Here is a 12284-nt window from a genome sequence, read left to right on the forward strand (position 1 = left end):
TATACACAAATTCAGCAGCCTTTGGCAGGGGTTCCGCGAGAATTGATTGGAACACCCCTATGTCGGTCATCGTGTATCCCTGGACCTCAAAGAGCTGAATTCTCTTCGCTCGAGTCCGGACACACTCCATGAGGAAGTGATGCACATCCTCCACAGTTCCACAAACTTCGCAGTTGGGCGAATCGATTTTCCTCATCAGATGTGCAAACTTATTTAATGGAATGTGTCCGGACCGAAGTCTGTGTGCCCGAACAATATCAAGTCGCTTCAATAAGCCAACTTCCCACCAGGGGATTCGAGGAGGCTCACACTGTATGGTTCTGTACCAGATGCCCTTCTCTTGGGACTTTACATTAAAATATTCCTTCCAGTAATCATACAGTTTTCCTGTTATAACTCATAATATCATAATAAAGGAAAATCATAATAAGTTCAAGAGTAACGTATGCCCACCTCCGCATCTGACATATATTATGATTGTAACACCTATTAATACCATCACATACCTAAACCTTAACATTTCATTTCAGCTTTCTTTTCTTGCTCATAAAACTAATTGATTTTCCAATAGACGTATTCTGAAATAACGATATTGTTCTTCCAACTCAGTAGTCCGCCTAGTCTCACATGAGCGATCCTTTGTCGAGTCGCCTTGAGCGGCAAATTTGAACACGAGAACAAATAGACGCTCTGATTATATTATGACGCTATTAGTTATTTGCAGAAAGGATCCTGTCTCTTGCCTTAAACACGCTTATGAATAGGCACATAATTTAAATAAGTAAAATAAGAATACTAAAGTACTAAAGATTGTATTCTAAAATTCATGAGACGTAAAGTATGTATATCGTTTGTCTTTGAATGAGATACGAAGTACGATCTCTTTCAGCTTCGGTACTTATTATACCTAACGTTCACTGCTAAGCTACGTTCGTAGCGTTGTAGCAGATAGCACGATTTTCCTGTTAGCGAAATGCTTCAAAGAGAATCATAATCTTATTGTTATCGATTATTTAAAAGGTAATAAAGGGAGTAGCAACAGCTATAACAGTAGCGAGTGAAATCACGCGCCAAAAGCAATTTTAGATAAGTAACATTTCCAAATACTGGTTGATCTCTACAAGCTATGCTCGAAACTCTAATTGTTTTTCTTATAGAATTTAACCCATCTCTTAGCGAATATTGTCGTCCAAGTGACATCCTCATGTAAAGGTGGATTTGGTACACAGCGTATTGTTTTGTGCTTAAAATGCCACTCGATTGCGATCTCTCGGTAATTTTATTGACCGCTAGAAATTTCTAGAACTTAGTATTTTAGTATACTAGTTGGAAGTAGAAGTTGCGTGTTTAATTATTTAACACGAAAATGAAAAACAGCGTGTCGGCAAAACATGAAACGAACTGGTTCTCGGTAAATTATGAATTTATGATGTACGACCTTAATAATAAAGTTAGATAGGGTTTTTTTTGTATTAGGCCGTAGGTATGATTTATAATTATATGAATTAAATATTATCATAATACCCTATTACTACTTTTGTATCTTTTTCTATTTTTTCTGAAAGAGCAAGTTGTGGAAAGCATACCGCTCATTAAAAATTTATTTTTCAAATATTTCGCTACGAGAACGAAAAACGTTTCGTTCCTAAGTTCTTAGTGGAGCCTAAGCGATTGGCAATCACCCACGCGCTCTGTAGTTATAAGAATATAAGTGTGTATCTTGTCTACTACAGTCTCTTCGGAAAGATAAGAGTCAGGGTGTATAGGGCCCCACTCTTCTCTTCCCAAAAAAACTCTACATGTATGCATAGAGAAGGTCTACAAGGTACACTTAATTAACTAATGTCATTTAAATTTGAAGAACAGCTTCGTTAATTCATTGCTTTTCTTTGTTTCAGTATGTCACAGAGAAAATGGGAGGTGCCGAAGGCACGAAATTGGATTTGGACTTCGTGGAAATGGAAAGAGTGAGTTATTTAAAGTTACATTTAATTTATGAGTCGGAACATGGAAGTAATTTGACGGTTAATGCTAAAAAGGTATTCGTTTGGGCTAATCTCGAATAATTTTTGGAATGAAATGTTTTTGCGATCCTGTTTAAATTTCATTTTATATGGACAAACCCTGAAAACCATCAATCACAGTATTGCTGCTCAGGAATACTTGATGCACGTGTTTATTACATTTCTTACTATTCTATGTATTACTTCAGGCGCTAAATACTAACAGTTACAAGCTGCTCCGAATTAAAAACCTTTTGCACAATTACGTACAGTCGACTACAAAGTACTACTAGTCGACTGTACATTTCGGCTTAGTTCAATGACTAGGGATGCCACCACGGTGGCAAATATGTGGGTGTTGTGGGTACTCAGACAACGATATTTAATATACAAATACTTATGTCTTATATACATAGAAAACATCCATGACTCAGAAACAAATATCTGTGCTCATCATCCAAATAAATGCCCTTACCGAGATTCGAACCCGGGACCGCCGCGTAGCAGGCAGGGTCACTACGCGCTAGGCCAGACCGGTCGTCAAAATAATGCTGTACAGCAAATATCGTCCTAGATGACAAAACACCTTCAAAAACTCCTTGCGGTAAAACTTCGGTAGCATACGTGCATCCGGTGTCGGGGCGTCTATTGTTCTTCCGTTTTGAGGCGAAGTGTTTTAATAAAAGCAAGGTTGCTTACTGCAGCGCGGTAATTGCTTCAAAATATGTACCTATATAGGTACCTACTCGTTTAAGACTGACGAACAATAAAGATTTAATGATTTTCGAGTGCCTATGTGTATTGATGACCATCACAAATATATTTAGGGCCAGTTGCATCAACCACATTTGACAGACATCATCATCACGCATCACGCAGCAGACGTCTATGGAACTTCCCATACGATAAAATTTAAGAAACGCTTTAACGGTGACAGACGGTTTGATGCAACCGGCCCTTAGTTGGTAGGAGTCGTAAGATTTGTATTAACTTCTCCGTACCGATTGCGGCAACAAGCATTTCTAATATTTAATGTCACTAACAGATAGAACGCGATTAAATATCATTATTTTACCTTTTTTCCGCCGAAGCGTCAAGCGTTACGCCCGCCATACGTCAAATATGTGTACAATACGCGAGAACTTAATTGTTACAGTGTTTCCAATTTTGGTTTCAATATGTTTCAGAAAACAGACGTAACATGCGAGCTCGTAGAAGAACTACAAATCAAAACGAAAGAGTTCCTCCAGCCGAATCCGACAGCGCGAGCAAAGATGGCCGCCGTGAAGGGAATCAGTAAACTCAGCGGGCAGGCGAAGAGCAACACCTACCCGCAGCCCGAGGGCGTGCTGGGCGATTGTATGCTGCACTACGGGAAGAAACTTGGAGAGGACACTGTGTTCTGTAAGTAACGTATACTCATATCAGTTGACACATTCGCTGCCAGGCAAATAATGGCGCACTACGTTAAAAAGCAGTCGAATTTATAACCGCCCGCTTGTACGGCGAGTGCCCCAGGCGGGTTTTTGGTTGCGAAACTTTTAAGACCCTTTTAGAAAATATATTGGCAATCAAATATGACCTTGCAAGTCAAAATTATCGTTGTTGAGCAAATTAATTGACAGAGAGTGCAATCGTGTTATAATATCCGAACTCTAGAGCTTTTGTTCTAAGGCTCAAATCCGCTACGCATTGCTACGCCGTAGCACCGTAGCTGCCGATGCCGTAGCTTGTATGTAGCGAAAAGTCGTTAAGCGTTGATAAAAAATATGATTGAATTGAAGAATCGTTAAGATTTTGTTAAGTATGTACGTAGTAGGGGGTGGTCCAAGGGTTGGCCCAACCGTTGGCCCCATGTGTACAGCGGCCATTAAATGTTAGGAACATTGAATCTAAACATCGCGACTCCATTTCTATGTCTACAAGAAATATTGAAAGTTTTGTTTGACTAATGTAAGATTATTGTTCCAGCCCAATGTCTCATCGAAATGGGCGAGGCCATGAAACAGATGGCGGACGTGAAATACTCGCTCGACGACAACATCAAACAGAGCTTCCTCGAACCACTGCACCACCTGCAAACCAAAGACCTTAAAGAAGTTATGGTGAGTGTGTCCTTCGCGGCATTAGGACCATTTCATTCAATACAAATTGTCCCGTACAAACGCGGAAATTGGCTGGTGTGAGAGGATCTTTAATATAAGGCATTGTACAGAAAAATGTTTGCACGGGACAGCCCATGGAATGCTCCATTATCTTTAAACGTCATCACAATCAACCGCACGCACCGCGTCTCGTCTCGATATCGCATAGCCATGTACTTGTCTATTGATACTACCGTCACCAGACGGTTGTAATATAATATAAGCGATTTGTACTCGTATGGCGACTGTCACCCACATTCGCTCACATTACGTTGCTTTATGTGGTTTACTCTTAAGTTATTTTATTACGGCAGTAAACTCACGACCTATAAAATTGCTAACATTAAAATGAATGAACGAATGAAACGAGAGATGATGACAATGACACCGTAGGGTACAATTTAGAAACCGGCAACGTAAAGCGTAGGGTTGCAAAAAAAAACAGTTTTTTTTCTGGAGTATGTTTTTTTTCTAATGTACGAAATCTCAAAATTTGCAAAGCAGTTAATACTTTTATACGGTTTTTTAAATTTAATGTTAACTATTAAACGAATTTAATCAAATAACTTTAATTTCTGGTCTTATAAAAGTAACATTTACGAAATCTGTAGTTGGTAGTTATCACTATTTTCTGTTGGCAACCCCACCGCCTCTCCACGCTGCACGCCGCATCGGAGATTCCCCAATAAACGTTTGTATACTGAATGTTAATCGAATTAAAATGTACGTTATTGTTATTGAAACACGTTACAATTCACGAAAAACCGTTATTGTCGAATTATTTGTTCATCTGAAAAAAAAACCATGGTGCTCGGTTCTTTTTTCATGTTTTTTTTTTCACATTTCTGAAAAAAAAAACATTTGGTTTTTTTTCTATTTGCAACCCTAGTAAAGCGACTGCAGACTGGTTTCTATATATTTCTACCATCGCCGAACCCGATTGCACTGACCGCAGATCAGTAGAGCCTCTGAAATCACAAAACAGTTTGAATCTCTTAGCTACGGCGCCTCAATATGCACCGTTCTCAAGGTCTGAAACGGTCGTCTACGGTCACAAATCGCCTGATTCGAAATTGTACCTTGAACTTGATGTCTTTAATCCTAAGACTTTGTTACTTGATTTTTTATTTTTCAGCACCACCGAAAGAAACTACAGGGCCGTAGATTGGACTTCGATTGCAAACGACGTCGCCAGGCAAAAGGTGATTATGCCTTACACATTTCTCTCCTTATGATATAAAATCTGGTTTGGCTCACTCTACATCAGTTGGTCGAATTCATTTCGTATCATAACCATGTGATTTGTGTTTTAAAAAAAAGGCATATGTATCCCCTTTGAATCTATCAACATTCTCAAAGCACTTCATGCCCCATGAATCCTATGGTCTGTAACTTCTGTAACACCCTGTATAACTACAAATGTGAGTCAAACCGGTTTTTACCCCCAAAATAGTATCTCAACACTCAACACAGTTTAAATTTAAATACTCACTATCTATTTATGTTCAGTCAACCTTTAAGTTTATCTTTGTTTGTTTGTATGATTGATTGGCCAGGCCATGGCAAGGTGAGCCCTTACATGAGCCCCAGCCACGGCAATACTCCAAGACAGGGTATGTGAAATATACTCAAATTTTATTCAAGGCTAGAAGTCCCTAACCATATTTTGTTTTCGGTTTGAGGCTAATTACCCACGTCCCTTGCTAGATAGATGACGTATGTAGCATTACTGTTAAAACATACTTTTGATAATGTTAGACAGGCAATGTTTTTATTTACGACAACGCTTTCTTTCTTAGACATAAAATGTCAACCCTAAAATGAGTCTGTTGGCCATGTGTATTTTTTGTATGATGCTAAGACCGATTTTAAATTCATATTTCATGATAGTTAGAAAACTTAAGACATACTTTCACACTCATTCTAGCAAAGGACATTTTTTTATAAGCTAAACTCTCAATACAGAGGACGCTTAGATGATTTCAGTAGCGCCAAACTTACGAAGCGATCTTATTCTGATGTTAGCGGATCGAATCTGCAAGCCCCTACATGGTCCTTGTGGCTTCATGAGAATGAGATCAATTTACTAAAATTCAAATATCTTTCGCACACACGAATTAAGACACAATTTGACAATGATATTCAATCTAGCGCACTCTGTATCGAGTAATTGGCAGTTGTTAACCCCCATTCCTTTAATATTTGCTCGTTTTTTTTTTTCATGTTCCGTTCCTGCCCTGCGCATACGTCGGACCTAATCCATTTAACCCGCTTGCGTTTATTTTCGCCGTTTGGTCTGTATTATTTTACGTTTTTTTTTGTTTTGTCTGTTCGTATTTGATTAAGCGCTGACACACCAGGTTCTCACATTCCAGATGATGAGATACGGCAGGCTGAAGACAAGTTCGCTGAGTCTTTGACGCTGGCGCAGATTGGCATGTTCAACCTTCTTGACAATGACGTAAGTTAACTTTATGGCTGGTTTTAGTGTCACGCAGACCGACCGCGCGGAGCGATCCGCACCTGGCTAATATGTAGTAAGTTCAGGGAGCGTTTAAGAGTAAAGCGGAGTCCGCGCGGACGAGAACATCAACTTCATACAAATTAGTCGTACGGATCGCTCCGCGCGGTCGGTCCGCGAGACACTAAAACCAGCCTATAATAATACTTTACTAGCTTTAATGCTATTATTCTCAAATTGACCATAGGATAGGACCTTCTTTGCTATAAGGCCTATAAGTTTTGCGAAATTTAAATAAAAAATTACTAACATCCACAAATTATAACTGTAACTAATTGTAGTTGTAATTATAACTCAAGTCAGGTGGCCAATGGTCCTTCCGGGTTTGGGGGACAGTGCACAAATGCATTCGCCCATAATGGTTTTTTATCATCAACTGACTATACTAACCTCTAGGAGAAAACTTTCACTGAAAATGGCTTCATTTGTACGCTATATTCTAGGTGGAGCAAGTCGCGCAGCTCACATTCTTCGCGGAAGGGCTATTGGAGTACCACCAGCAATGTACGGAGATCCTGCAAGGCCTCGTATCGACGCTTATGGAGAAGTGAGTAGCTCATCTGCATTTGTATGTTGTTTCAAGCCTCCGTCCCGTTAGTTCAAGTCCCATCCAAGGCAGTAATTTTCCTAGTGACATCTATTGCAATCGCTTCTGCTTATCAAAAATTTAAATTTAGCATGATTAGCTTAGCGCATCATAACTGGTAATTTCCAATATGACTTGGAACTCTGTTTGCCAATTGTCGATGTACAGGTCGCATTGACCAATATGGTGGAAAATTTCGCTGGCTCGGTTGAAGTCTCAGTAGCTAGGTTTGCATACCCAGTAATATTTCACCAGGCAGTAATTTTTCACTTTTAAATTTATTCTAAGCCTAGTAACTTTTTGGTTGAAACATTCCATTTTATAACAAAACTTTACATCCATTGTCAGTTAAAGCTTTTACGTCGCTTACAATATGTCGTTACCTTCCACAGCGTTTTCTAAATCCCACCTGAATAGAGGATGTTTATGTAAATAGCTTTGAGAAGCCTCTGGGAATATAGCAGTTTTCCACATTTAGTTCCTAAGAAACTATCGGGAAACCGTTATTTCCTTGTTGTATATTTTTACGGAGGGTTGCGAAATTCGAAAACACGCAATAGCTATTCTTGCTACTCTTATGGGCTTAGACTATGGCAATGTCTTAATTCAACAATTAGAAAATACACTATCAGTCAGCTTTATAACATAATATTTCGACAGCTTTTATATTATGTATTATGATGAGTTAGTCATGGTGGAAAGTGAAAGCCTAAGATATAAATTTTATAAAATTTTCAGTCATGTTGTAAAGATAGCAGTCATATTTTTAAGTGAAAAAAAATGCTTCTTACACCGGGCGGATACGAGCATTCTAAAAATAAACTATTAGGTACTTATCAGTCAAAATTCTGAAAAACAGAATGTACATTTTTATTTAAAAAAATATTATGATTGCTAAAACTCGGTAAGCAAATATAACTAATAATTAATATAAATTTGTGATCTAAATGAAAATGATATTTACAGATAGCCTGTTATCAGAAGGTCAATGACATTCACAAAACAGAGACAGTGGGCGAAACTCATCAAGCATTGCAAGAGGTCGTAGGCGTAAGCATTGTGTGATGTAAAGTCGTTTGGTCGTCAACCTCTTAGTAATGTAATATGAAACGTAAAGTAGACGCGATACGAGCCTGTTAATTTTAATTAAATTTCGCTGATAAATGTTGCATTAGATGGGTGAATCAACTTTTTCTTGCCTGTTATTGCCATGGTTACGGTCCCCTGAGTCACGCTGGTTTTATGCAAAATTATGCTACTTGAACTATGCAAACATGCATTTTTCTGGTGTTAACAAGCCCTTTCCTTAATTTGCCACCTACAAACATGGACTATATGCATGCTTGCATATTTTTGCATAGAACGGGCGTGACTCAAGGGGACCGTAACCATGGCAATAACAGGCAAGAATAAGTTGATTCACCCAGATTTCTTTTAGATCTCGATTGATCCTTTCAGCAACACCATTTGTTTAGGAAAGAACTAAGAGATGAAGAGGAATAATTTGAAGCTTCTTTACAATTCATTAAATATTAATGATGCAAATGTTCTGAACAAACCCATGCTTTCTTCCACAGGAAAGAGGAGGCGGTGAACCGTCCCAAGATGGAGTTCGTGCCGAAGACCCTCGCCGACCTCCACATCGAGGGTATCCACGACCTGAACAATGGTAGGCGGTACGGTTCCACCCAAAGCCTGTCCCGACCCCGCCAGCACATCCCCCCCTCGTCCTCCGTGGGTGACCTGAGCACCGGCGACCCCTTCAAGGCCTGGGAGATGCCCACCCCGCCCAAACCCCGACCCAACCCCAACCCCACGGCCTATCAGTTCAAACCCCACCCGGCGCCAAGAAATCAGTTTAACGGCAGAGACCCCTGGAAAGGTGACTTAGGTTTTTATTTGGTTTATTTTTTGTTTTGGTTGTGGATTGCTTTTGGTGGTCGGGTATCGATGTCGGGAATTGTTGAAAGTGGAGGGAGTGGAGGAAGTTTTACTACTGGGAAAAGTAGATGGTGAAGGGTGAATCAACTTTTTTGTTTATTGTTTAAATATTTTACTCCTAATTAATTTACAATTGTAAATACACAAAATGAAAATGCATCGGAGGCGAGTTGTACATGTAGATAATTAGCTTTTTTGTACAAGACATTGAATTGGTTCTAAAAACTACGCAGTATTTAGTTATTTTAAACATGAATTCTCGGACTATGAAGGCAGACGTAGTAGAAAAGGTCACAGCAAGAAGTTGATTAACCTTAACATGTTGGGGTAAAAGGTATGGCAGTTTTCAAATTAGATGCGAATCCATACTAGAACCCAGTGTGCGACGACATTACTATTACGTCTCGCTTACACCCTGGATTTGCGTGGATCCGCATCGGTATAGATGGGAACCGCATAAATCGTGTAATGTGATCCACAGTCAAACAATATCACGTTTGCCTCGGAATCAGCACTCGCACGCTTACAGCGGACTGTAGCACTCAGAACTCAGAAACAAATTCTTCAGAACATAATAGTACAGAAGCACTATATCTGTGTTTGCCTAATATAGCTGGGGAGTTTATTGCAAAACCTTAAATTTTTTGACCAAAGCATGAAACTTGGCACAGTTGTTCCTTATATCAAAATAAGCCGATTAAGATCGGGAGCCTTCGGGAGCCTCCCCCCTGGGGCCCGGGAGGGGGTCAAAGTACCGCTTCACCCGGCTTGGTTTGAAAAATTCTAACTTACCCCGTTTAGTTAATAGGTCATGTTTGGTATCGTTTTCGAGTAAATCAATAACGTAGAATTCGTTTTTAGTACTAAAATTATAATTTAATGGTAAATAAAATAAAAAAAAATAAAAAATTTGAAATTTTCATCCATGATTTACAAATTCAGGTCATCATAAATGACAAACTGTTTGCTTTTTCTATAAATAAAAAATATGACATGATAGCCTATTTAATATAGATTATAAAAAATATAACTTTTATCCACCTTTACTAACGTTAAGTTCCACAAAAAAATTACTTTAAGACGCGCGGCGTCGGGACGCCGCGAGCGTAATTTTAAAATGCCTTTATTTTAGAAACTCTATTAGACCCCGTTTAGCTATTAGGTCATGTTTGATATCGTTTTCTAGTAAATCAATAACGTAGAATTCATTTTTGGTACTAAAATTATAATTTAATGCTAAGTAAAATTAAAAAAAAATTAAAAAATTTGAAATTTTTATCCATGATTTACAAATTCAAGCTTCATAAATGACAAACTGTTTGCTTTTTCTATAAATAAAAAATATGATATGAAAGCCTATTTAATATAGATTATAAAAAATATAACTTTTATCCACCTTCACAAACGTTAACTTCCACAAAAAAATTACTTTAAGACGCGCGGCGTCGGGACGCCGCGAGCGTAATTTTAAAATACCTCTATTTTAAAAACTCTATTAGACCCGGTTTAGCTATTAGGTCATGTTTGATATAGTTTTAGAGTAAATTAATAACAAAGAATTTATTTTTGGTATTACAATTATAATTTAATGGTAAATAAATAAAAAAAAATATTCATCTATGATTTGCAAATTCAAGTCAACAAAAATGTCAACTGTTTGCTTTTTCTTTAAATAAAAAATATGATGTAAAAGCCTATGCGTATGTCACCAAACACCCAGACAAGTTTGGTGGAAACTTTCTTCACGAACTGCTTGGTGTCTGATGACCATGGTCCAAATGTTTCAAATGCAATTGCCGCAAATATGTAGTTGTTTTTAAAAATGCATATTTGCGCGTTTAAACTGGGCGTTTTGCAGCAGCAGTCCCTGGTTTCTGGGCCGAACGTTAGACGTTGGACGGAGCCAAGGTATCCACACAGGTCACGCGCCAAGGGTCGTCCCAGAAACCAAGGCAAAAGCGAGCAACCATCAGGCCGCTTTCCGTCTGCTGCTGACAAGCCGACAGGTTCGAGGGTTGTCGGTATGTTCGCTGTGCCGAGAGCCTTGCGGATTAAATCGTTAAGTGCAGCGTGTCACAAAATTCGGCCAGCACTAGACTGGCAGTGGAGTCCGTGGTGTCCTAATGCGTCGGCAGCAAGGGTGTAGTTGGCATGTCTTTAGCCCCAGTCTTAGACAATGGCAGTATATGATGAAGTAAGGCAGCCTCGGAAGGAGGTATGTTCTCCAAGTGTCGATCTTTTCTAGTAAAGAGGTTCTTCCGGCACTCATTCACTGCTGCGTAAGGACCCTTGATCTGAAACAATATGTGCATTGTCATTTTATTTAAACAGATTCTGCAACTATCAAATTACAACATTTTGGTGGATCACCTTCACTATTACACACTTACCTATCATACAAAATAATGACAAACTTTAGTAGAATCTGATTAGCCTATCTATGATATTGCTCCATCTCGTAATAGTTTGAAGCCTTGGGTGGCCATGTTTCTCCCTTGTTGATCGTTTCAAGCTGCGTTTATCGTACCTATCCCATACTATGTCTAATCTAGAAACGTTTTCTTTTGGCTTTGAAGCTTAGCCAGGCCACCCAAGGTGTCAAACTATTACAAGATGGAGCAATATCAGAGGCAAATCAGATTCTACTAAAGTTTGTAATAATTTTGTATGATACGTAACGTAAGTGGGTAATACTGAAGGTTACGTGATCCACCAAAAAGTTGTAATTTGATAGTTGTAGACTCTAAAATGATAATGCACATATTGTTTCAGACCAAGTCGTTGCGTAACGGTGAATGAGTGGTCGAAGTACCTACCTCTTTAGGTACCAGAAAAGATCGACAATTGGAGAACATACCTCCTTCAGAGGCTGCCTTGCATCAGCATATACTGCGCACAGTGTACCAGGGGCCCATTTCTCGAAGCTACAAGTTACAATTTCCAACTGGTTGTCAATGTCTAATATGACAAGTTGCAAAGAGACTTCCGCTTGTAACTTGTAACTTTCAGTTTTGAGAAATGGGACTCAGGGCGTTCTTGTTTGGAGTCAGGCGTTGGTGCCACACCAAAATTTGCCAAGTCCGTCTTCT

The 12284-nt window shown here is 38.9% G+C and overlaps 1 protein-coding gene across 8 annotated transcripts in view; it reads left to right on the forward strand.

Moving 5' to 3' along the window:
• Positions 1-12284, forward strand: part of LOC125233805 (endophilin-A) — a 101064-nt gene that overhangs the window by 71904 nt on the left and 16876 nt on the right. For 3 of the 8 annotated variants that reach the window (XM_048139926.1, XM_048139927.1, XM_048139928.1), the window contains exons 3-10: positions 1899-1967; positions 3191-3407; positions 3975-4108; positions 5283-5349; positions 5704-5760; positions 6508-6608; positions 7112-7215; positions 8832-8923. In XM_048139926.1, the coding sequence (XP_047995883.1) occupies positions 1899-1967; positions 3191-3407; positions 3975-4108; positions 5283-5349; positions 5704-5760; positions 6508-6608; positions 7112-7215; positions 8832-8923 (841 nt within the window). Of the gene's footprint in view, positions 1-1898; positions 1968-3190; positions 3408-3974; positions 4109-5282; positions 5350-5703; positions 5761-6507; positions 6609-7111; positions 7216-8831; positions 9137-12284 lie in introns of all 8 variants that reach the window. The other 5 variants (XM_048139921.1, XM_048139922.1, XM_048139923.1 and 2 more) reach the window with 4 other exon arrangements.

Source organism: Leguminivora glycinivorella, chromosome 15 (assembly GCF_023078275.1).
Source record: "Leguminivora glycinivorella isolate SPB_JAAS2020 chromosome 15, LegGlyc_1.1, whole genome shotgun sequence".
Classification (NCBI taxonomy): domain Eukaryota; kingdom Metazoa; phylum Arthropoda; class Insecta; order Lepidoptera; family Tortricidae; genus Leguminivora; species Leguminivora glycinivorella.